The sequence below is a fragment of the Coccinella septempunctata genome, chromosome 1, assembly GCF_907165205.1.
Source record: "Coccinella septempunctata chromosome 1, icCocSept1.1, whole genome shotgun sequence".
Lineage (NCBI taxonomy): Eukaryota > Metazoa > Arthropoda > Insecta > Coleoptera > Coccinellidae > Coccinella > Coccinella septempunctata.
In genome coordinates, this window is record NC_058189.1 from 67697853 (window position 1) to 67725487 (window position 27635).

General features: G+C 39.6%; 1 protein-coding gene across 7 annotated transcripts in view; it reads right to left on the bottom strand.

Moving 5' to 3' along the window:
- LOC123322880 (caskin-1) overlaps positions 1-27635 on the bottom strand; it is a 329147-nt gene that overhangs the window by 13723 nt on the left and 287789 nt on the right. For all 7 annotated transcript variants that reach the window (XM_044910947.1, XM_044910946.1, XM_044910949.1 and 4 more), the window contains one exon: positions 19278-19448. In XM_044910947.1, the coding sequence (XP_044766882.1) occupies positions 19278-19448 (171 nt within the window). The remainder of the gene's footprint in view (positions 1-19277; positions 19449-27635) is intronic.

Sequence of the window (27635 nt, forward strand, 5' to 3'; positions counted from 1 at the left end):
CTATTCTGACAGGCTGTCCTAGACAATTCCCCCTATATACAAGTCTAACCTTTGGTAGAGGTACTCTACAGAGTCCAAGGTATCCTTATATTAATCTGACACGCTCGAGTACATAAATCCCGAATTTCCCTCTTCGGCTCCCCAACTTTAACTTCCAGGTGAAATCGAGATTTGGATACAGTAAAAGTTTTTTTAACGTCGAGAGAGTAATTATAAGTTGTCAATTACTTCTCTCTACTTCTTGTTATCTCCCATTATGCCAACAACTCTGATGTCCCTCCGATCGATTTGCATCGAGAGAATCAATCAGGTAGTCGAAGCGAAAAAAAGGCTGCAAACTAGTTTTATTTTCTATCGGGGTAAAATAAGAAACAGGAGTAGCGTGGGAAGCGTCATTTGCATCTAAATGAAATCGACTCGCATCTACTAGATTTCGCTCGCCAAGAATGCATATCAATCAAGGCGCACAAAGGGTACTGCTCTCAATTGGTAGCAGGAATCCGCTTTTAACCGTTCGCTCGCTCGATTTCGGATGACGATACAGCGAACACTGAAAAAACTAATCGAAACAGAGGTCTTCTGCATAGTCTATATACAATTTCGAAAGGTAAAAACGTCACGGCGAGCAATATAACAGAAATTACTAGTACCGTGATTCGGGTGACTTGGTACAATTACCCCCCTTGCAGATTTCTTTGTTTCTTACCATTTATGAGTGGAGGGACGAACTAGATATGTCATGAAACAAGGTTGTTTACAAATCAAACGGCATCACGGATCTCATTAATTTATTTTGTTGTTTCATAGGGTGACCTGGGAGGATGCCGAATAGATACAAGCGGCGCATTGGCAGCAGGAAATATGCCGATTCTTCGCAGGATGTTATTATTTACGTTATTTCCACAAAGAACTCACCAAAGAATGAAAAAAATCAAAGTCCTCTTGTTTTGTTTAATTTTTTTACATTTGAGTTGCAATATATTTACTTTCGCTGTAATAGGGGTTTATCACTTAATTTCCTTACCAAATTTCAACTTATAATCACAAATTCTAATCTTTCAAAACTATACACCGTCCGAAGTCATCTATTTCATTTGAGAGTTGAGGAATCAATAGATTTCAACTTGAGTCCCAAGCCTCCCAACTCGGTTGGTGACTTGGGACCAGTATATTTTATTTTTCTTTAAATTTATATCCGAATTCTGAAGCACGGTATATATCCTAATCAATAGTCTGAGTCATTAATCATATTAGAACCTTTGCAGATGAAAATAGGTCACTGTTTTTGAAATATGACAAGTTGAATTCAACAATCGTCCCAAGTCGCCCGAATCTAAGGTAGTGAATTTTTTTGGCTGTGATCCAAGAGCCGAACCATTGTCTAGACTAAAGCACCATGAATATTTGAAAAGAGATGTCATCAAGTTTGGCCAATTCCTTTTGGTTATAATGAATGCTGGCGCATCCTCAGAAGTGTGCATCTTCATATAAGACCTATACGAGAGGAGTTTTTCCTCTGCGGAATCATAGAGGGCGTAACAGTCTGGAAAATACTCAGTAGGGCTCTAACGCCGGACAAGTTGAATTTCAAAATCGTCACCCGAATCTAGCGGCATCCATCTGGTTTCGCGAATCGATTTCATTCCTAATAGGAATCGGTGTTGTTCTACATCCAATTGCCAGCAGTAATTTCCTTTGGTGACATCGTGAAACGATGTCCGAAAAAATCTGTTTGCCCGGTAGATGCAGATCGCGAAACGCCGCATTTAATCGCCAGTTTTGTCGGGGTGATTTAAAATATGTGTGTCGGAAAAAATCGAAATGTGAACGTGTTCAATCAGCGGCGACCCGGTCGTGCCAAATATGGAAAAGTGAAAAGTGCCTGGTTCGCAGCTGTGCTAAAATGCCGTCCAAGGACTGTTTGCGGATGGTCGTACGTAATCTTTATGTGAGAATGAGATCGAATCGACGAGAACGGCTATCGTCGAAGAGATAAGGCACGTCCAAAGGTCCGACGAAACTGGATTCCGAATTATAAAAGGGAGTTGAACAAGAAGGAGCGCGAGAGATTGAAAGTTTCAACAAAACATGGTTTCCTGTTGTAGCAGAGCATTGTAATATTTATGGAGTGTTTCAGTATAATTTGGGAAATACATAATGAAACAACAAATCAAGTGTTTGTTGCCAAGGGAAACAACTTATCCTTGAGGAGGAGATTACTGTGATGAGCAAGGATTTACTCAGCTTATTGAAAGTGGCAGCCCTCCACACCTTCTGTGGAACAATCTGAGGCCTCGAACTTCATTGCTGAATCTCGTTACCGAGAGTAAATCTACAAAAAGACTAAAAAACCAGACTATCGGTGCGATCAAACTTATAATTTCTTAGGGCTACTTGCGACTGTGTGCCCTCCTGTGACTGAAAAGACCCAACTGTGACCTACAGATCCTTCCACAATCCGGGCATGGATAGTCACCGACCAGATCTGGCCGTCGCTGTATTCTTCTCGAGTCTCCATTGTAACTGTGGACCAAAGAGCTCCACTGTGACCTGCCTGACGCTAGTTGTTCCCAGTTACGATTGACATTAACTGATTTTAGGGGTCCTTAAACCGATTATACTGGCCTCCTGGTTTCCGATCCCTCTGTGAATTTGCTATACAGAGCTATTTTGGCGAGTCTTGTGTCTTACATTATCAGAATGTGGCCGCTCCATCTGAGTCGGGCCCTCGTTAATTGAGTCTCAATTGTTATACAACAAGCGCGCTGCAAGACTTCTGCATTTGAAACTTTGTGGAACCATCTGATGAGCAGTATTTGTCTAAGATGACGTTGTTGCGTTTGTTCAAGCTGTTTAATGTGTCGCCTGTAGGGAGTCCAGATTTCGCTTCCGTAAAGAAGCGTTGGCAGCACCACTGGTTTGTAAAGAGCTGTCTTGGTCTTCAGATTGAGGTCGTGAAACACTCTGTCTTTTAGCTTCCAGAATGCCGAATTGATAAGGTTGTGTATTTCCGTGTCAAGGTTAGACCTAGTATTTATGAAGCTTCCCAAGTATTTGAACTGCTCGACCTGTTCCAGAGTTTCATCCTCCAGGCTGATATCTGGCGAACTTACCAGGATTTTGGTTTTGTCAATATCGAGTCTAAGGCCTAAAGCTTCGTATATATGTTTCTATGTGTCTAAAATTATCTGTAGATCCTCTGGGCTACTAGCGATAAGTGCGCAGTCTGCATATTGAAGTTCCGTGATAAACTTTGTACGGGTTTTTGCTCTGAGGCGCTTTAGGTTAAACAGGCCTCCATCAAATCTGAATCTCTTATTACAACACCTTTTGCAGGCATACTCATGTCAGCAATTATCGAGACAGCTATGGCGAAAATATTGAACAGTAAAGGCGCTAACACGCAGACTTGTTTTATTCCAGAGTTGGTTAAGCCTCTGGGGTATAAAAGTCAAAAACAGCGGTTTCTACTCCTTTCCAATATTCCTAATATTGAAAATGGGGGCTTCGACACTTTCTGTTCTTTCTAGGAATCTGAAAATCTGAAGGCCTTGATCTGGGACGCCAGAATCTATAACAACGGAGGATTTTCATTCATTTCTGAATTTATTGAAAATGGAAGTCCAATGAACGGCAATGAGGGCCAAGATCGAGAAGAAATATTATGTGAAACAAGGAGGCACAAGGGTTGGGAGCCCCCCATATTAGTGCGCGAACAAAAGTGCTCCCCTTGTTCACCTACTTACGGTCAATTGCAGAATCAGATCACAACAAATTATAGAAGAAGATATTCTGGTTGTGAGATTAGCAATCTGAAAACATTGAATGGAATTTCGAAAACTGTAACTGTAATAATGATTAGTTCAAATTTATTCTTGTGATCTACAAATTCCCAATGACTGTAGCCTGAACTTCTCAGACGATAATTATTCTAAAATTGAATATTTTCTTCAAACCGAATGAGTTGCATCGAACTTATACAGTGAGACAGTGAGGTAATGACTTCATTATCGTGTCTGATAATGTAACGGATCTGAATACTTTTCATTGTCAAATATCAAACGGTTATACAAGGACGGATTTCTTTGTACCTTTCGAATAACGACGATTGTTATTCTGGCTCTTATTCACTGCACCAATTGTGACTACCATTTTTCAAAAATTTGTTAATTTTTTAGGTCTTGAATAGATCTTTGTTAGGATGTGAAAAAAAGATGTTCCATAATTCCAATTTCTAATTTGTTGCCACCTAGCTACTTCAGTGAGACAAGGTTCGTAAATCTGTCTCCCAATCTTCAATTTATTTTTACACTCCTGCAATGTAATAACTGAAAATTTACCTCTGGAGCCGCTATCGTAACCGTAACACCTTTCACGTGGTATATAAATACCCCTTCAGAACATATGGATCGTTGAGGCCGCCTAAGAACCGTCAAATCCGAACAGAATCCTATTCGCCACGGCTGTGACACATGTCAGGCGATGTAGATTAGTTCTGAAATTATACTCGGTGCACGTAAGTACTCCGCGAGTGTGGTAGAAAAAAACCCGACCCGGCGTATCCTTTCATACAAATACAAATTCCAGCATCTCATTTCGATGCAGAGCGACGCCCTGCAAGGCAGCACAAAGAAGTTGCGATCTTGACATTGCCGAGTGTATAGACCGCCTTACAAGGTCCTTCGCCTTGTTCGGGGAGAGAAGTTTGCTAGGCAAGACAAAGTGGGCATGGAGACGCGATTGTCTTCATCGCGGTGATGCTTCCGATGGTATAACTTCGTCTTTCGTTTCTTGATTCTCCCTTGAACACTTTCTGAAATAAACTGCTCCACAAGAGTTAGGGATATCGTATTCAATCGTTTTAAAAAATGTAATCTTCGAGAAATCGCTGTAAAATCATTTAAAACTCAATAACAATTTGAATCGATCCAATAAAACTTAGTATGAGACATTTCGTCAATCTGGTCGCCTTTTTTCTGAAGTTTGGTTCTTTGCATATGCTTCATGAATGTTCTTATTTTGAAATGAAGTCAGTTTATCAACGGCTTCGATTTGAAACGAGTTTTCTGAAAATGCCAAGACGTAAATTAACAAACGCTGAGGCTAATAGGGCTATCGGAATGCTACAGGGTGGCCTAACCCAGGTTGTTGTAGCGGAAAGGCTCCAAGTCAGCCAAAGTGTAATATCTCTACTTTGGAATAGGTTCAGGGAGACAGGTTCCGTGTTGGAAAGACCAAGGCTTGGTGGACGACGAAAAACAACACCTGCTCAGGATCGTTTCATCACCGTTTCGGCGAGAAGAAACCCTACATCTACGTGTAGAATGCTACGGAATACTTTTCAAAATGCAGATGGGGTCCAAGTTTCCATCGAAACCATCAGACGTCGTTTGAGAGAGGAGAATTTAGGTTCTAGACGTCCATTAACACGTGATCATAATATCCCTAACTTATGTGGAGCAGTTTATTTTCGTATTATTGCATCTATGCAAATTATCCCTTCAATTTTTGAGCAGTATATTTAGTAGGTCTATGGCAAGAAAATGCATAAATCTGTCAGCTGTCAAAGATCGTTCCATTTAGTGATATTAGAAAACAATAACAACGAACAAATCAAAGAGATTACACTCCGTCACAAATAACACTGCGACCAACCTCAGACTAGAAAGATAACACGAGAAAAAGATTTCAATTCCAACTATATTTAATTAGCATAATGAACCCAGCCATGCGTTTACGCATAAGAATGATAATGCCTTATTAATTGCCGAAGATAAAATACCGGCCATTTATTCTGTTTCATTTACCGAATGTACGTGATTAATTGGAGTACAATAAGCGAGTTCGATTCCGGATTATCTCTCATTGAACGTCGATTAATTAGGTATATGTGTCCGGATTGATTTAAACGGCGTTTGGTTCTGCAGCCATTCGGACTATCGTAATGATATTGACAAACTGTCACTGATATGCTCTCATACGAGATAAACAGATAAATGCAGGTTAGCGCCAAGAAAAACCAAATGATTAGCCCATGGATTCACGAAGCTTGATCGGAGAATCAACGCTTGATGACAAATAAACGTCAATTTGTTTTCAATCGATAATAATTCACTAATGAATATTCGGAATATCATTCTCACATCAATTTATTATCTATATTCGTCCATTTAATGATTTCCAGATCCTACTTTTTGAAAATATTCAGAATTGAAAAAATTTCAGTGAATTCGTTTTGGAAATCGAGTGACTGTCATATCGTTGATCGAGCAATCAAATCTCTCCAAGTCGTTTTCTACTCGAGTAAATTATCTAACTGTTAGATGCGAAAGTATCGTTTCGCAGAAAAAATCATTTGATTTATTTTCCAGCAACTAAAGACAACTTCATGGCGCATCCAATAACATCTGATCGAGTTTCCAATCAATCATCATTCGATCCCCATATTCCTCGACAGCTTGCACTTTTCTCATTTCCATTCGAATCGAAGGAGCCATATTGGCCCGTTCATTGCTCGAGCACAATGCGCTAAGGCCGGTTATAGATGTTGTCACCTGCATTTGCAGACTTGGCGTTTGTACCGGACGAATTCCTATGGTCGTTCTTCCATCTGAGGCGCCCGACCAGGTGAACGTCCTGGTGAGATTGCCACTCGATTACAGAGATCGAGATATCGAAATCAATCAGATGTAGCGCGAATTGATACCAATTTATTCATTGCGGTCGTTGCGTGTTATTAATAAGTCATTCCGAAGACGTTAAGAGAGGTGATTTGGTCCCAGGAATACGTTCAGTTCAGATGGAAGCCGACAGATGGCAATGGCATGTACGCAGTACTACTCAGGGAAGGATGCGTCATAGGAGTACCTATTGCTAGTTTTGAGTTTTGTTGTGAGATATGGCACCACTGATGTGACTAGGTTCAGTTTAACATTGTTATCGTAAAGTTCGATAATTTTAGTGGCAAACGAAGTCGATAAAGCCATTTTATCTTCTCGCCTACCTACTAGCCTCGGCTATCAATGTGCAGGTCGAAAACTCATTTAAATACCCATCATTGCGTCAATAATTACCTCCACAGGAACTTTCAGTTCTACCCTGTATACCATAAAATTCAATTGAAATTCCTGCACACTCGGCATTAGGTAATAAGCTAAATGAAATAGGCAATAAATAGACAACAAAAGGATCAACATCAATGGTACACCTTGAAAAGTTATTTTAAAATGAATTTGGTCGAAAATTTTTCTGCGAAGACCAAACATTGAATTCCTCCCGTATATGACCACGATCGTGCAACGTGATAAAACCAAGATGTCGTCCGTCCAGAGCCGAATTAATTCACTAAACATTATTAGTATTCCGTCCACTCTGTCCCTACCAGGCAGCCCCGTATATGAAATTGTTTTCGGTATACACGAACTATTTCGTTGGGAATTTACGACCTGCTAGGGTTCGCAAACAAGGGCACTTGTCCGGAGTAGTGAACCTTTGGTCTTGAAAGTAATACCATTAGGGTGATTTACGAGCAGCTCCGGTATGTGTTTAAACGGCTTTAGACAATACAACGTACTAATTCCTGTGTTCCTAAAGCGAGTGGATATATAGTGTGAGTTGGGCTGGACGCGACACGTCGGATAAATAATACGAATAACAAAAGGACCATGGGTTTTTAAGGGTGCAAGAAGTCGATTTATCGAGTGGCCTGAGTGGTTTTTGTACAGAGACGTGGATTGTAGTCAAATCAATGAATCTCCAATCAAGTTAATCGGACGTAGAACATCTAAGGAAAAATGAGAAATATTTGACCGCAGGATCTCAATCTGTAGAGACTGCTGGTTTAAGGAGCCCTCTGCCATGTCTGCCTTGAAAGAAACTGGACTGAAATATCAAGGAAATGCTTACGGATAGTCAAGGTTTCATTAGATCATTGTCAGGGGATAAATGCAAGTTAGTCCAAGCACTGCAGTGAAGATCTGTTCTCACAGTATGGATAGCGCAATACCCATATACTGCATTTGTAGGCTACAAAATATCGGACATAACTGGTCCGGAACCGAAGGTTCTGATGACAGAAGGATGAATCTAGGGGTACTTGAGTAATGGCCTAGCCATCCAGGGCTGCTTCCACTGGACCATTACCAGATCTTCCACCAAATACACCAAATTTTCGCGAGAATTCTCTAGAACTCATTTATTGTTGACTTAACGAGACACTGCAGACTCAAAGTGAACCTACACGAACTTGGACGTCCAAGCAGACCTTGTATAGAGAAATACAGCAAATCCTGGCTACTGTCCTCCGATAGAAAGGGTCTGATCTAGGGCACCTAGCCCATCAAGGGCTAGGAGGTTAATGTAGAGTAATGTACAGCTCATACAGCTCGCCGTGGGACAGAAAAGTTCGATTAGCATGTTTCAGCGGTCTGTAATCTGTAATATCTCAACATTATTCCAAGAAAGCATCTTCTCATAAGCGAATTCCGCTTACATTGTATTGTTGTTCATATTTCGAATCGCTAAATCGAAAATTTACACGACGTCTTCCCCCCTATGACGTAACCGACTTAACTCATCCATCGAAGCAACTTTTTATGGCATTTCGACAGAATCGCAATCGACCAGAAAGGTCGCGGCCGGCTTCCGCAAAAAGGTCCTACGTATGCGGAGAGTCGAGGACTCGAGGAATCCATACGAACTCCGATTCTTCAGACGGTGAAAACCAGTTTCGCAGAGATCGGATGATGTTGCTATTTTTATGGGGATGGCGAGAAGCTCCCGTCCCGGCAACGACGTTATTGATTTTAACTCTTGCTGCTCGCCGAGAGCAACAACTGCCGATGGTACCTTAATCGAACAACCAGTATATACATGTTGCGATATAAATTCCGCTGACGCACGCTGAACCACTGCGAGATCTACCAGCGAATAAGAGGTGGCGCTGATTTATTCGATCGAATTCTCCCAGACTGTTCGACTGGAATGTTTAAAGAACTTGTGATTCATTTACTATGAGTGTGATTCAGATGTAGAAGTCTGCCACGGTTGTCTCAACCAACCAACTGAATATTGAAATGTTGGAGAATATCGACATGTAGCATCAGTCGTGGGTACCAAATAGACATACAAGAAGTGTAAGCGATATGCGTATGAGGTGCTTAAGAAGCCAGTGGCAGGACCCCTTCATTTGTACAGCAGTAAGAAGACCCAGCGTTTGAGCCGGAAAATAGCAAATAACAAGACGTTCTATGGACCTATTCGCAGTGGAATATGTCAATATCTTGCCATGGCCATGTCTGTCTCCTTTAATTTCGCTCCAGTGAGCGAAACTCATACTTGACAAACTATGGGACTTGCTGAAACTCAACTAAGTATGCTGCTCAAAAATTGGATAATTTGCGTACATGTAATAATGTCAGGACTGATATATGTAAGGTGGCTACATACAGTTTACCTTCCTGAAATGACGACAGTGAGCAATACTGCTTAAAAGCTACAACATAGTAGAGACATGAACAGTCTGCTGAGGTGGTCAGAAAGCCAGTGGCAGTATCCTTTCATTTGTACAGCAGTAAGAAAACCCAGCGTTGGAGCAGGAAAATAGCAAATAACAAGACGTTCTATGGACCTATTCGCAGTGGAATATGTCAATATCTTGCCATGGCCATGTCTGTCTCCTTTAATTTCGCTCCAGTGAGCGAAACTCATACTTGACAAACTATGGGACTTGCTGAAACTCAACTAAGTATGCTGCTCAAAAATTGGATAATTTGTGTACATGTAATAATGTCAGGACTGATATATGTAAGGTGGCTACATAAAGTTTACCTTCCTGAAATGACGACAGTGAGCAATACTGCTTAAGAGCTACAACATAGTAGAGACATGAACAGTCTGCTGAGGTGGTCAGAAAGCCAGTGGCAGTATCCTTTCATTTGTACAGCAGTAAGAAAACCCAGCGTTGGAGCAGGAAAATAGCAAATAACAAGACGTTCTATGGACCTATTCGCAGTGGAATATGTCAATATCTTGCCATGGCCATGTCTGTCTCCTTTAATTTCGCTCCAGTGAGCGAAACTCATACTTGACAAACTATGGGACTTGCTGAAACTCAACTAAGTATGCTGCTCAAAAATTGGATAATTTGCGTACATGTAATAATGTCAGGACTGATATATGTAAGGTGGCTACATACAGTTTACCTTCCTGAAATGACGACAGTGAGCAATACTGCTTAAGAGCTACAACATAGTAGAGACATGAACAGTCTGCTGAGGTGGTCAGAAATCCAGTGGCAGTAGCCTTTCATTTGTACAGCAGTAAGAAAACCCAGCGTTGAAGCAGGAAAATAGCAAATAACAAGACGTTCTGTGGACCTATTGACAGTGGAATATGTCAATATCTTGCCATGGCCATGTCCCCTTTTATTTCGCTCTCTGAGCATACTTGACAAACTATGGGACTTGCTGAAACTCAACTAACTATGCTGCTCAAAAATTGGATAATTTGCGTACATGTTATAATGTCAGGACTGATATATGTAAGGTGGCTACATACAGTTTACCTGCCTGAAATGGCAACATTGAGCAATACTGCTTAAGAGCTACAACATAGTAGAGACATGAACAATCTGCTGAGGTGGTCAGAAATCCAGTGGCAGTAGCCTTTCATTTGTACAGCAGTAAGAAAACTCAGCGTTTGAGCAGGAAAGTAGCAAATAACAAGACGTTCTGTGGACCTATTGGCAGTGGAATATGTCTATATCTTGCCATGGCCATGTCTGTCCCCTTTTATTTCGCTTTCATTTCGCTCTCTGAGCATACTTGACAAACTATGGGACTTGCTGAAACTCAACTAAATATGCTGCTCAAAAATTGGATAATTTGCGTACATGTAATAATGTCAGGACCTCGGTCAGGACTGATATATGTAAGGTGGCTACATACAGTTTACCTGCCTGAAATGGCAACAGTGAGCAAGACTGCTTAGGAGCGACAACATAATAGAGACATAAACAGTCTGCAGGCTTAAAATAGGTTCCTTCTGTTACAAACACCTTGAAATAGAGTGGGGCTTCCTCTTACTCTATTCGGCATGGTGTCGATGAAGTTATCAATGAAAGTTTCGAGGAATGCTTTGCCAAATATCCGTCAAGGCATTGGCGACTTGTGGTAGTGTCTGTTCAATACAATTCTGGTCTGGAGATGCAGCGGCTATTACATTTCGGGTTAATGGCATGTTTCTATGCGGTTGTTGATATCGCGAAGTGACTCAACGTTCCCAAAACCCACAATTCACCCTCCCGGTGGTTGTCGGGTATTCGAGACCAAATTACACAGTTTCCGTCCAAAAAATCAGATCGCTACTACCTGAACAACCTCCAATTTTGTCCCAATAAATTTCCCACCTAATTACCTCGAGGCCGACCTTCCACTACCGTCCTCCAATCTCCGAATTAGATAAAGCAGAGATACCGTTCCAGCATTCCGGGTGATTTCTCATTCGTACGAGAGGATGCGAGATGTGTTCTTACATCTCCGATCGTATACCGGACCCAGATAACTCGACATGGAAAACCTTTCAGGTAGGCTCCTAATTATCGGATTTTCTATTGGGTTGAAAAAACTCACAGTTCGAATCGCTCTATTTCAGCGGCGATGGCACTAACTCGACATCGTTTATTATTAAAGCGATGCATACGAAACCATCTACATAATGGGTTCTAATAAAATCAAGGCATTCTAGATAAAAGATAATGCTCGCGAAATTTCATTGCTAGTATCTCCATTAACTGTCTTTCTTGGTTTAGTAGTGCTTTGTGGAAAAAAATTATATAAGTATTTATTGCAATTTATCGAGATTCCTTCATTTCCTATAATAACCAGTCTTTGACTCGTACAATTATTTCAACCGTAGATACTTGAGATCAAAGGAAACCATTTCCTCCAATTCGGCCTCGTTAAAAAGGTAAAGCCATTTCAAGTTTTCAAAACGAGCTGTGCCACCTCTGGAAAAACAGAGTTACCTTCAGAATGACTAACTAAAGCTGTGACACTACTTATTTGTGGATCTTTAAAAAATAGTTGTATTCAGCCAAAAATCCAGGGTGTTTTCAAAGGTGAGCCTTTTTTTTACAGAAGGTAGAACTCATCAGAATAAGTCGTTTAACCGAAAACTGTCTCTATAAAATATACAAGATGGCTGAGATACAACCCCTAGAAGTTCGACAAAATTTCATTGAATTTCAAGTACGGGACTGTGGAAGGTGACTCCGGCATCGCAAGAACGAAACAAAACATAAACATAATGCTGGACAGTGAATGGTTCAGTACCAAGTTCATCGTATTAGATGCATCAGGTCACTTTTGCGAGAATCGTTATTGTTGCAACGTGCAATTTAGGGCAAAAAAAATGGAGACAATCGAAGCTTTTTCTTGAAAGTGCTCATGTTGTTATGTTGAAAAAGTGCTAAGGTGTTTCCCCATTTCAACCCATTTTTACGACGATTGTTGGAATGTTCGAACAATAAGATTGTGATGCCCATTGTGAAAAAATTCGTGAATAATTCAGACGAATTTTATTGGTGAGATTTTGAAGTATTATTCTATTTTTTACACTTGTGTCCTAAGTCTCTTCTGTCAGTTGGTATCGAAATGAGCCGTTTCATAAAATCGTGTAAAAAATATTGAGAACAATTCGGCAATCCTAAATTACCATTTTCATTACCACGTAAATATCGAACGAGCCAATATCCTAAACGAAACCACTTGGTCGAATCAGGATATAAGTTTTTCCCACTATTTTGCGATAATTCAGCTAACAAACGGTCTAGGGTCGTATTAGGATTTATTTCAGTAATCATTTTCAATTTTTTTTTTCAACTTTGTCATTCTGAAAGTTCTATATAGGGGATTTTTGGTGAAACGCTTCATTTTGACCAGTTCTACCTTCTGTTAAAAAAAACCACCTCATCTTCAAACACACCCTGTAGTTGTACGAATCAAAGGCTCACCCTGTATAAAATAATCGAATAGGCGAGCAAAACAAAAACAGAAGAGAAGAACACGAACGACCTCGCTTCAAAACCGAATAATCCTTTCCCAGAACATTTCCATCTTGTTACAGACAACTAGATCCACGTTCATCACACGGTGTCGACTACAGAGCAAAAAAACCTAGCCGATCGCTGTCACACTGTGTGGTCTCCTAATTATTCAGTCGTAAAACCTGATTCATTAAACGTAAATCATCTTCGATTCCACCCATCAACCCCTCGCGAGGAGGAATAAGATTGAAACGGCTGTCCCCGCAAAATAATGAGACTCGGCAGTTTCGATTCCAGTCCCGATGGCAATTTAGTTATAGGTTGATCTCGCGGTGATATTTTCAGAGCGAGGCTCCCTAATGATCGAAGAGGAGCAGGGCGGATACCTCGTCAATGCGACAGAAAAATGCTTAATTATCAGGTGAGAAGGCAAGTGCGAGGTTGGTGCGAAAACCGCAGGGGGCAAACGCGTCGCAACGGATGAGCAGGTCTTCAGGTATCTGCATTTCAACATGTTTTGACAGCCGCAACCGCGTTGATGTATACGGGGAGTGTCGAACGGTTAATGGGACTGGATGAGGGTGATTCGAGTGGTTGAAATTATTTTCTCTGTGAGTTATGACCGAAGAGATAAGAAAAGACAAGGTCCATTGAAAGGACGGTAATATGTCCAATATATCCCTCTCGTAAGAGTTTAGAAAGGTGATGTTTATTTAAACGACATACGACATTTGATGGTTAACAGGTCAAATATCTGCAGAGAGCGTCCGAAGCAGGAAATTCTAAAATCTGAATGCTCGAGGTATAAGAGTGCGGTCGTATTGAGCCGTTCTAGATGTCCGATGATCGACTGATGGGATTCAGATCTTCTGCGTGTTCTTCTGATAGGTTTCTCAAGATTATAACTGCTTTGTGTTTCCATCTATATCACAATATCGATATTTTTCTTTTTTATAACTAAGTTTTGTATTTGCACTGAGAAGAGTATATGATTATTATTTTTTATCAGTGTATGATCTATAAGCAGATCCATTTTCCAGACTTTGTTCTCTGGGTCTCTGGGGAGTACTCAGCTCAAACAATAAATCTTTGGTATTTTTTCCTTTCTGTTATTCTGTCATTACCACAATATTTTCGTCGAGTTTTGTCATTCTCAACAAGTGCTTCAATATACATGGTGAGTCTTTGACTCGTACAAATATTTTAACAGTAGATTCTTGACGTCAAAAGAAACACTTTTCTTCCTTACCATTTTTTCCGAATCGTCTCGATTTGAAAGATACAGACTGTTGAAAAACCATAAAAATGTTATTTTCAGTTCTTAATCACAAACGGTTTCATCAAATTAAATAAATTTCGGACTATAGTTTTTCATTTAATTGATGAATCTTTTTCGAACACAAGATATCATCCAGTTTTCTCATTGTGAAGATTACGTACCATAAATATACCAACAATTCGAACTCTTGAAACTAAGTTGAACGCTATGTAATTAATATTTGAACGTTTTGTGAAAAGAAAGTGTTTCTCATATTTTCTGGTATGATACGCCATTTTCGAGTAATTTGATATTCAAAAATAGAAAAGTATCTGTAAAATTTGCAAAATTGGACCTTTTGGCTGAATACAACTCTGTTAAAAAGATCACAGATGTGTAGTATCACAGATTTAGCTAGTTATTCTGAAGGTAGTGTTGTTTTTCCAGGAGTGGCACAGCTCATTATGACAACTCAAAATGGATATACATATGTATTTTTTTATCAGGGCCGGATCGTAAAAAAGGAAAAAATGGTATAGAAAAATGGTGTTTTTTCTTTTGACCTCAAGAATCAACTATTGAAATATTTGTTCGAATCAAAGACCCCCCCTGTATAGAGGTACATATGTCTCTCTACAATCTACATACCCTGATAAAGCATCGACTCTTTGAGTAAACAGGATGTCTTTGATGTTCACAACAGTTTTCTGCTTATCATGGCATGCCTCGCAAGTTGTTGGGGTGTCCAATTCCATTAAATTCTTTTTGTACCTTCTAGTATTTATCATTCTATCTTGACAAGCCATAACAAATCCCTCCGTCTACAACTCTAGCTCAGCCGTACTATTAGGTACTAGTTAAAAAAAGGAAACATTATAATTGTTCATAAAAACAAATATTCTCGGTAGCAAAATGAATCAGATATCAAGAAGAGATTTTCTGACATATTCAAGGAACAAACTCGCAAACCTGAGGTAATATCGAGCGTAATGAGACCGGAGCGTTTTCCCGATAAGGAAACCTCGTTTTACGTACACCCAAAGGCGATTTCGATCTCTTCCTTGAAACTTAATGAAATGATACGTATCAGCGCCGCAAAAGAAAAACGCAAAATAAACACGAAGAGGAGAAAGACCCAGATAAAATCTAATTGGTCCTCCGAGCTCATTCGCTACTTTCCAGACTTCTATCAGTCATCCCTCCACGGCTCCTCTTCCATACGGATAATAAATAACAATTATCCGAGCAGGTCGTACTCCCGGCTCGTCCTTGTCAGATGATAAAGTTAATAACAGCTCCACTAGTTCGAAAGTAGAAGCCGTAGGCAAAATGCGCGAATACCCCATGACAAATCGTACTGAGACCAAAGGGAAAAAGAAGAAGACTAACCGCGTCTATGCACCTTGCCGAGGATGGTCGTAAATCATCTTCGACACTCTCAAGGTTAATGGATGCGCATAAGTATTGCCGAGGTGTTATTTCGTGCTATGAGGATGGAAGTGATGGATGATTGGTGTTTATGGGGTAATTCCAAGAGGAAATTGGACTTTATATTGTGGTTTACCCGATAGTTACAGGGGCTACACGTCTGGGTAGTATATGAGATATTACGAGAGTTTTTCATTTATTGTTATGGACTGCCATTGCAGATGCATCTTCCACACACATTGATGCATAAACTGTCCGCTTCAATCATTTCTCAGAAGATAACATCAAAATGAGCATCTCAAACCATAATCAGTTATAAGAAACTAAGAACCAGTGCTGGCATGAAAAATCCAACACTAATTACAGTTTTTGACATGAACATATAAGGTTTCCTATCTACTGACAGTGAATAATGTTTATCGATCGATGAGAATTGAGTAATGAAAAAATTGTGGTGAACACCAAGTTGAATCTGAAAGATGATCTCCAAATGAGAGTATCTGTACTGCTTCCCAATGAAGAAATTGACGTAAAAAGATGCGCGATGTAAAGTGTTGAACCAGCATAGTAAAGAAACAGGAAAGTATCAATGGATCCTTCATTCAATGCATAAAAGCTATGATTCCACCCAGAGGTACTTACTTTTCATAGTTCCTTCAGATACTCCTGAACAGAAACACTTCTCTACACAACTTCAACACCTAAATATGGTTCAGAAACCTCTACATCGAGATAAACAGAACTCGCCGAGCGACCACTGGCAGATGAATCGTACAAGAAAAAGAATCCGCCAATATGACAGGACGAGTGTTGTGAAAAAAAAAAGAGGACGCGAAAACAAGGCCAGCTAGTAGGACATCAATCTTACCCCTCCTTCAGATATTGGTGGCTGTTTATGTTTTCGCGATTGACATCTAACAGGACCGTTCTTGTCTCCGACAAATAGGAGTAATACGAACAGTTGGGGTCATCCACTTGAGGAGATTTTTTTTAATTTTCAGTTATTTTGGATTCAGCAGGAATTAAATCAGTTTGATAAGACAAAAATGGCTGATATACACATGGTATAACATGATCAGACGTAGAAGATTCAATCTTCTGTTCAAACTGTTGGAAGACCACTGTTTGAAGTTCCTAATTTCTACAGCTGAACAATTATACAAGAGATAACGACTTAATCGGTACAGTAGTTGATGAGTGGAACAGCTTATTTATCATACAGAGGAGACTGCTGTGTTTCCCGATCGTTTTCCAGCCTGGCCCGGCCCTGTTAACGTCTAGACATATCCCATGTCCCTACGTGCAAAAGACAAATTCATCGGAACCAGAGAGCTCGTTCAGCGATGACAATACGTCACGGTCATGTCGTTAGTGTCCGTCATAATTGATGAGGCCGATGGTCATAGATTGCGAAGCACCGAAGTTGATTTCCGGTGAGGCGACGACAGGACTAGATTCCTGTAATCCTGCCGAGCGTTCGTTGAAATGGATGGATTATCGGCTGCTTCCACCCAGTGTGGAAAATGCGACTAGCAGGGAGGTTATTTCCTAGCGAAGAATTTTGAGACGTGGAAAGTAGATCATGAACTGGGTCCTAAACTCATTCAAGACAAATGGATTGAGTTGATTTGCGTGAAAAAACAACCAGATGTTGAAGATTATCTGTCCTGAAAATGAACCTTGCGGAACCCCATCGCAACCACGCTTTCTCTATCATCGAATGACATGATCATCCAGATGCGGCTGTACTCGTAGAGAGATAACCTATGACCCTTTCTCGTATATAGCGTGTGTGCATGTCAGAATATTCTTCAATTTCTCATCCACGCATCAGAAATTAATTTCAAACGGACTGATGTGCATATTGTACCTTCAAACGTACTGTCGCTAACGATAAATCACTTTGTGTTCTTTCGCAACCCAGTCAGTATATTATGTGAATCATCGTTTGCGGAAATGTGTGTGGTCTCTAGACGAGCATGCAGAACTCGACTTGTTGGTGTGACCCACGAAACAACAAGATTCTGCCTACATGGCGATACAGGATGTGATTTATGGATCGTCTAGTGTAAAAAGGAGGATATTGCAGGAAAAGGGATAGGTCAATTTTTCACAGACCAGTCGATTCATTTGTCGATTGGTTTTCGAGAGATGAGAATTGCGTTCTTGTATCGCAGGTAGGTTTTTGGTTTCCGGTTATAATTGTACAGGTGTGCGTTCTCGGTAGGAAATTAGCATATGTCGAAATGGATATAATAATTTCTTCGGAAACGAAAAAAAGTGGATCAAAGTTGATGACTATCATTAAGGATAATGTTATTGATCCAATCGAGAATTAAATAAATATTAGGAAAGCTCGGAGTTGAATTCGTGAATGCCCTGAGCAGAGATGTATTACGAATGATCACTATAATTTCGTTTTGTGCTTCTGAAAACATTTAAGAAATACAACACTGTCTTCTATCTTACGTTACCTTTTCCTGTTGTGTCTTAGCATTCCACACATTGCTAACATTATTTTACTGATGAAACGAATCGAAGTTCAGTTGGTAAAAAACATCACCAGTTTTGCATAGTGAGTTCTATTCTCACTATTTTTTTTGCATTTCACGAAAAGGCGAAGTTTCGCATTAAACGTTGATTAAACGTTTCCACTTCTTATTGAGGATGCACGATGAAGGTACGTTTCATATTGGTGACTACTGTAACGAGTTGAATTGTACATTGAGAATAGATGTGAAAAACGTATGGTTGATTTTAGGTTGAGGAATTAACGTTACAGAATTCAACAATTCAATATTATAGGTCCTTTCGTTTGCATAAAAAGTGTAGCACTTTTCTACACTCGATTTGATTTACACCAGTGTAGAGAAAGTGTAGTTCATCTATTTATAGTCAAAAGGAGATGTAGATAAACTACACCTCTTCTACACTGGCGTAAATTCAATCAGCGAACGAATACTAAAATCGAGTGTAGAAAAGTGCTACACTTTTTATGCAAACGAAAGGACCTAGTGTTACATATTTCTCATGAGGGTTACCTTACTTTTTCCTGTTATATCTTAGCATTCGACACATCGCCAACATTATTTTACTGATGAAAATTCAAAGATTTCGATTCGAATCAAGATTAAAACTTGGTTAAAACCAACAACAGTTTTGCAAAGTGAGTTCAGAATGAATTTTATACTTTTCCTACTATTTTCATACATTGGATTTCAAGAAAACCAGAAGTTTCGTATTAAACGTTGATTAAACGTTTCCACAACTCACTGAATATACGTTGAGGATGCACGATGAAGATACGCTTCATATTAGTGACTGCATTAATGAATATACATTGAGTAGGTATATGTGTAAAAACGTATGGTTGATCTTAGGTTGAGACATTAACGTTACAAAATTCAACAATTCAATCTAGTGATACATATTTCTCATGAGGTAACTTCATTGAGGTCAATATGAGAGGAGGAGGAAGCTCTCTAGTTCAAGGGGATGGGTAAAACCTGATTAATCATAATCATCATTATCTCGGTCCTCACTTACCTCTAGGCACACCAGGTGTTTCCGATGGGGCTAAAAAGCCGGTGTCTTCCGAGGAGGCGTATCCTGCCGATCCAAAGGAGCTTCCGGAATGACGAAATTCGTGGGGCACTGCTGGGGGGGCGACTTTCTTTGCGGTGGCCGCCGGCTTTGGGGGCCGTGACATGCCGCCCACTGAAAAAGAAGATAATTTAAATAAAATTACTCTTTCTTCTCTGTAGTGAAAAAGGAAAAAAGAAAACTTTTCAGTTTTACTGCATCTGTTTTACTCTTTGAGTATGGATTCATGAGAGAAGCTTTGGGGTGTGAAAAAGATAATGTTATTGCATTATTGGTGTGAATTCGAAAAATGATTTGAGCAAAAATATTAATATTTTTCCCTTTCGTCTTTTAATGAGCCGACTCTCTCTACGTCTCTACAATGTTTGTAAGAGAAAATGATTCTATATGAGCCATATTTCCTTGGAGGACTTCTTTATTTTCAGTGCTCGTAAAGCTCAATAATTTCCCACCATATACGGCTGCCTTCATTTATGATCCGATCATATATATAACCCTTCAACTTTTGTCGAATCGCGATCCTCAAAGCAATATAACTTAACGATCCGCTAAGTAACGGAACGATGTAGTCATCTTTTAATGGCAGGTCGAATTAATATTTTCGAATAGTTGTTCGCCAAATGTTCGTTTTCAATTGCGAAATGAATAATTGGACGCTTTCGCATGACACCAGAACGCTAGTCTAGAATTAACCCGAAACAATTTTCGCGAGAGCTCATTTAATTCCTCAAAATCCGGATTTCGTGAACACTATAAATAAATACCGGTTGTCCGTAAGTGATCCTTGAGACGTGGATTCGTACGTAATAAATGCAATTACTACTGCCACGTACGTGTATAGGAAAGTTGCAGTGGACTACGAAATACCGCTACCATTCATAAACGGCAATAATGAGCTGAAACTGGAGATAAATATAATCGTCGTAAAAATCGTTACGCTTGTAGGCTCTCTGTAAGGTGTAAGGTGGGCTAAACCTATCCTTAATTTCGGCCTACTTGGATCCTTGACCAGCGAAACTTGCTCAATCGTTGTTGATCTGTGTGTGGACAGATGTAATAGTAATATCTATCGGTGTTGTTCTTTGTATAGCGAAAAGAAAACAATGGTTTAAGGAACGCGACAGCAACGGAGTTGATACGGATTTCATTGCGAAATATCGATATGCAAAGTCGAATGAAAGATTCTGGCTTCTTAGGTATCCCAATAGGTTTCTAACCCCTGTCAAGCTAGCTGAACCACTTTGTAATTTTCGATTTTCTTTTGGATATAATTTTAGGTTAATTTATTACCCTAATGGAAATTTAGTTTTAGTTACAGTTACAGTTTTAGTAGAGGTTAGCGTAACGCGGTACCATACAATTTTGCGTAGGATACAAGAGCTTATAGAAAAACCCCAGTAAAAACCCTTTCTCCCCGTGAGTGTAGTGGATTGTTAGAGATGAAAGTGTTTAGAAAATAAGCTGAAATATTCCAATTTAAAGGGCACCTTGCACTGCAAAATTTATGATCCTTAACTCGAAGAAGAAAAAAATACAGAAAGTTTGCGAAGCAGGAACATGAAATAATAAATTAAGTCCTATATTATCAAATTGAACTAAATTCCATAACCAATTCAAAAGAGATTGGGAAACTGCATGAATAGCTCTAAAATCATCCTGAAATTTATGATTGGGACAATGATTAACCAGATGATTTATGATTTCTTTTGGTTCTCCGCATTCACAACTATAATAGGGCTCTCAACTCAACTCAATTCCATCGGAAAAGTATACTATTGTCCGTGACCTGTTCTTATAAGATTCAGAATACACCATATTTTCCTGGAAAGATTAAAACTAGGAACTTTATTCGAGAGATCACCAAGTGACTCTTGGTTGAAAATAGTGCAAGTATTTCATTCAGACAGCCAAATGCACTTGTCCCTTACATTCGAAGTATGTAAGTAAGTAAGTAAGGAAAGAGTTGGACCATAAGGGTTTACGCGACTTCAGTCTGGGAATTGTATTATGTGGAATATAGGACAGAATTGGAAATGAGTCGGAAAATGATTGAAATTTATTCCAAGAATGTATAGCTGCACTCTGTCGACAAATATGGGGAGGTATAATGTTTGAAAGGACTGGCAACCATTGAATAGGTGAAGATCTAATATTTACAGTAATAATTCTCATAGAAAGATTTCGCTGTCCATCAATTGTTTGCACATGCGCACTATGAACCAAAACGGGGCAACAATATTCAGCAGCCGAGAAAACCAAAGCTAGGGCTGCAGTCCGAAGAGTAGTTGCATCATGGATTTTGGCCTTAATTTCGAAAATTCAAGCCGAAATCTATAGATCACCCTGCATCTTCGAATCTATTGGCCTTTGGGTACTATAAAGGCAGCTTTTCTGAACGGCCTCGTGAAACACCCTAAGTTTCGCACTGCTGGTTCTAGTCACGAACGATTCATCAAATATTCAGCCATCATGGATCCTGATTCTCGTTCCTATCCCATCTCCAGTAGCTCCTACAAGAATTACACATGATGAAGTTTCAGACTGGTTAGAAATGCTAGTCATTTTTGATCGGGCTCTACCACTCCTCTTTCGGGATGTTCCCGTAAAGATATACGATTATGTACGAGAGATTTATTCGGGCGTAAATCAAATCATGACTCTTCCTCCGGTACTTAAAGACCCCTTAAATCAATCAAGGAAGTTATTAAAGGCTTAAACATCACACAAAGCATTATTTTCTAATAATAAAATTAGATTCTTTCCAAACTAATTGCCGGCCCAATTCTTTCCATTGGAGATAAATTTGATTCATTCGATGGCCTTTACGTGGAGCGCATCCGCAGCACCCCTTTCTTCGGAAACTCATTAGCATTCTTAATTTAACTCTCGAAAAGCTGAGCAAACTACTACTGGGTGGTTCGAGTGACACGTCAGAAGGCATCCTAGCCGAACGGGCAAAGGTTTCGGCGGAAAACTGACGCTAACGTATCGCGTTTCACTGACGTTCATGAGAAACATCTGTCGGTTATTGCATATTCATTCATATTCGTGATGTCATACAGGAAGAAGGGGTTTCGTTCCACGAAAAGAGACCGTACGGCATAGCTGGCTGGAATCCTCCTCCGTTAATCTATAGGTGTCATGTATATTTACAGTGAATATGAAATTTACAGAAAATATGTGTTAATTCTCTGTGATATCGCAAGGGTTGTAATTTTCACCTGAAAAATTACAACTGCAATGCAATATTACAATAAATTTGCGAATTTCAACATGAAACGGTAATTTCACAACATTATTGTGATCTAAATGTTTTTTGAATCACAATAATATTGTGAATTATCACATGAAAATGTGATTTCACAACGTTATTTCACAAAGTTATTGCGATTTGAGAATTTTTCTTGTGAATTTGCGAAGAAAAAAATGTTGTGTTGTAGACTTACAATGCAGAACCCTTTTAATTTTAAAATTACTTCACAAATGTGCCAAATTTAGTTGAATTTTTGAAATTCACAATTAAGTTCTGTACAACTACTTTGATCAATAACAAAATAAAGACAATTATCCAGTAATTTCATGGTTATTCCACGAAGTAATTTCAAAAGGGTGTGGGGTATTTCTACAATGAATTCTGGAATTTTAACAAATACTTGAAATTCACAAATAAATTATGTGAATCTGCTCTGTTTATTCACAACATTATAGTATTTTACGGTCTAATTGATGCTAAATTTCACGACGTATTTTCGCGAGAACGAGAGGTGATTCCACAATGAAACCTATAATTTTACAAAATTTTTTAATTTTACAATTTATTTCTGTAATAATCCTTTGCGAATTCACAGAATAAATGTAATTTTACAGTTGATACCATAAAATTCTATTGTGATTTCACCATGAGTATTTACAGGTTTAGTTTCTAGAAAAATCATTAGAAAAAATTTCATGTGAAAGCACAACCAACTTGTGATTTATATTTTCTGTGATTTTACAAGGTTTTCGTTTCAGAATATTCCTTGTGAAATTCCAGTGATTATCGTTGGTCACAAATAACCCAAGATTTCCACTGTAATTTCACTATTTCGTTCTCTCAGTGACCTATGGCCAACTACTGGTGTGAAACACCCTGCATAGGGTCTTATAATATCGCAGTTAGTTCTGAACTGTTCTGCGCTGGATTTTGAACTGGATATCATAGAATTTCCACACTGACGTCCACTACAATGTAACAAATGTAAAAATCAACATTTCACATCACTTCTCCCTTGAGGTATAATTTGAAAGGGAAGGTTGCGCGATAAATCATAAGAAAGTATTATTTTCACATCCGATAAACTTCCAGATACATATCTGGGCCGTTAATTGTCGACCCACTTCGTCGAATTCTTCACGGTCAAACCTACACTACTATCACTTTTCGGGAAATTCAATTAGCGCAATCAATTTCGGACGTGATTCAATAACGCCATCTAGGGAAACCAGCGAAATCAATCAGGTCCCAAGAATGCCGTTAATAACAGCCATTCCGAATTTTTCTGCGTCGATGATTATAATGAGAGAACGTTTCTTCCTGACGCTGTCCATATTGGCAATCTGGATTGAGAGAACGATCTCAATCCAGTCTCTGTTACAGGTGAGGAAACCTATTCTTCATGCTTCTTTCAGTAGCCTCACATAAACCTTTCGAGAAATGAGAAAAATTGAGGAGAATTGTGGAGTATTTCTTATCCCTCCTCAATGAACTGATACGATGTGAAAACCTTGAATTTTTTAGTTGCACCTTAACGATGTATGCTTTGTCCTATGGAAACGAAGAGAAATCGAACAAATTGCACGAAAACGTCTGCAATATTCCCGGTTCGCGACAGACAAATATTTGTCCATGTTGTAAAAAGACCATCTGCACATTTCATGTGGGGCGAGTATGTATGAGCTTGCCGAGAGGTGACAAAAATAAGCACAAAGAACTCGCGTTATTGACGAGTAGCCCACGCCGGAAATAGTTGTGTGGGACCGAGATCGTTTACAGCCAACATATGGCACGAAAAATACACACATTAACATAAAATGTATATCACAACACCATTCGAGACCATCGTATCTAACAATGCGATAATCGAGTTAATATAGATGGCCCTCGCGATGATTTGGTGAACATTGGTGCCAATCTGGCGATGCCACATGTTGGAATCTTCGGATTCTTCTTCTTGCTTCCACTCCTCTCGATCACATGCAAATTTGCTTCGTAAATCGTAAATCATTGCGAAATTTGTCTTGGCGCCAGATGAATGGAATTAATGGAGCGTTTTTTCACGATTTGATTTATATTTAGATCCATTTGTTCGACGGAATCGAAAGTGATATCTAGAAGGCCGATTTGACGCCCACCTAAAATGAATATTCAATAGAAACGACAGCTCGGAGTTTAATTTATCGATATTCCTATCAACTTTTGCAGCATCTCTTCGGAATTTCAATTTGGAATATTCCGAACCCAGAAATGGAAAAAAAATTTCTTGGTGATGAGCCTTAGAAGTGTAGCGGACTCACTGAAAGATATTTAAGGAGCTTTAGAAAAGGTTCTTCCAGCCCAACTATTCTAGCTTCATTTACTTGAAGACTGATTTGTTTTTGTTGATTCGATAATGCTGAGGATTCTTTTTTGATTATAAATTATGAAATAATTTCTCAAGTCTCCTAATACTCTGTTCAAACTCTGAGAAAATATTATGTTTTCTTCACCACATTGAATTTGATATATTTAATCATAAATAAGCAAATTTTCTTCCTTCTCATAGCAATTTCATGATAAGATCTTCACGGCAAAGTTAAATATAGCAATGGCATAGAAATTGAACAGTCGCATTCTCACATTTCTACATATCCGGGATGTTGAGGCGATAAATAACCAGGTAAACATCCGTCATTACCCAGATTTTCCACGATTCTTTCGGCAATGGGTCAAATCGATATATAGAATCGCTGATGTTCACGCCCAGTCGTGAGAAACTCCGAGACCTAGCAAGGACGTGAAACTGGCGAAAAAGAATCATCGCTGAATTTAGAGTGAATAAATTCGTTCGCGACAACCAAGTTAATGTGTATCTGCTCGGCCAGAAGCGCATTTTGCGAAGCTGTCGTTCTACGCGAAAAATCGCTTGGCATTTAGAGACGACTGAAGTGGGAGTTACATTGTTAAATCTTCGGATCGCGTTAATTAAAGTCACTCGTTTTGGTCCAGTTGCGAGCTGGGGAATAATTGGGATTAGCGAGAAGGAAAAGGTCAAACGAATATTGGTAAAGGAATGGTTTACTTGAGAAAAAAAGGTTTTCCAATTAGAGGTAGTCGATGTTGAAATACCTACAACAAAACTAGTTGGCCAGATCTACCAGATCTTTACCGACTTTGCCTTGAAAAACCAAAATAAAGTGAAAAACTGAAAACACCCCTCTTTGTTCGCGTTCGTCTACATTCAGCGGTTTGGATGAATAATGCGATATCACAACCCTCTAAATCTCTCTCTCTCTCACCTGATCGTGAATGTTTCGATGCAGTAATTAAGGAATGATAAGGCCTAACAGGGAGGCAATGAATACAATAATAAGAAGAATTAACTTAGATGCATACCACCCGCCGATATGAATATCAACAATATCCAAATTGGAGTTACCAATTTGCCATCGTCGAGGTAACTAAATGAAGAACCTTCCACTGAAAAAGAGCAGATGCTGACCATGGTTTCGGTCTCATTTGACCTCGTCAGATCAACACAGTTCCTTCTCCGATGAAAAAACGCTCGGAATTGATGGACCCTAATTAAATACTGGTAGTAGCTTCTAAGTATTATCGAGTAGTACTCGAGTACGAAAGGAGATCCTGTTAAATCCCCCCAGATCGAAACCCAGACGAAGACAATGGCATATGACCCATATTTCCTCATATTCTTGAATGCTTCTTGCATACAATATGCGTGTAAGAACTCTGGTGTTTCCATTTCCAACCACCTGAGGTTTAGTAATATCGAAATTTCCCAAACACGAGAAGAGAGAATCAATCCAGTTTCTGCAATTGGAATGAAGTTACTTTACGCAGCTCACATACGTTTAGTTGTGTCTGGCGGAGCGCGTATGTTTTCATCATGCCTGGCTGCAGTGTTCGGATATGAACTGGCATTGTCAGGGTGGTATGGCTGTGAACAATATCCGGTGCTGTGATTTCTTGTTCCTTATGCTGTATTTAGCGTTGGAATGATGAAATTATGACGTTTATCGGTGGTCATACTTGTAAACATTGAGACTCGTGATAAAACAAGCTTCTGTGATGAACTTGTAGCGTTTTTTCGTCGCGACAGTGTGGAAACGCGAGACCAGATGGTGACACCGCCGATAATATAATGGGGTCGTTTCAGGGGGTGAAAGTGACCGGCTGGTTGACAACTCTGTCATCTGGAATGTTCTATATATGCGATATGCATATTTTTTCATCGCGAACGAACAAAGATGGTTCCAAGGCAGATCATTCTCTTCGGCATCATCCTGGCAGTGTTCTGGAGTAGACCATCTAGCGCAATCGATACCGATCTGATAATTGCACGCTGAATTGCCGTGCGTTTCCAGGAAACGAAACGCGAAATCTGAGAACGGCGCTCATTACCATATTCATTATGCCCGTAGATCGGGGCGCGCAGAGGATCGCTTCTCCACCGATCGGGCGCCAGAATAATCGATGGTCGTACCGGCTAAATTGTAATTTATTCATTTTACTTTCACCCGTAAATCGATACAGTGTGTTCGCCCACAGCCCGTCTGCGAGATTAGTGGCGCCGATCATTTTTTTCCGCTCGCCGGGAAAGGGATAGGAAAAACGAGCAAAAATCGCGGCAGGTATATATCGATAGATACGTGTTGCACGAAAATGCCCACGTAACCGAATATTTGTGTGGGTTTTCCCGTGTTATTGGTTATTTAAGTGGAGCTGGATTGCTAACTACGATCGGTTTTTTCTTCATCGAACTGGTAAATGAGAGAACGGCCATTGTTCGGAAATAGCTTATCGGCGGTGCTACCATCTGGTCGCGCGTTCCCACACTGTCGCGACGAGGAAAACGCTACGAATTCAACACAGAAGTTTTATCACGAGTCTCCAAAATATTCTGAACCATATTCAAAGAACCGTAAAGATTGTGGTCAGTGAACCCCACCCGGGAAATAATTTTCTACAAATTTTAATGCAAACAATTATGACTAGCGCTAAATGTTAATATTTTCATCATTCCACCGATTAATACAGTATGTAAA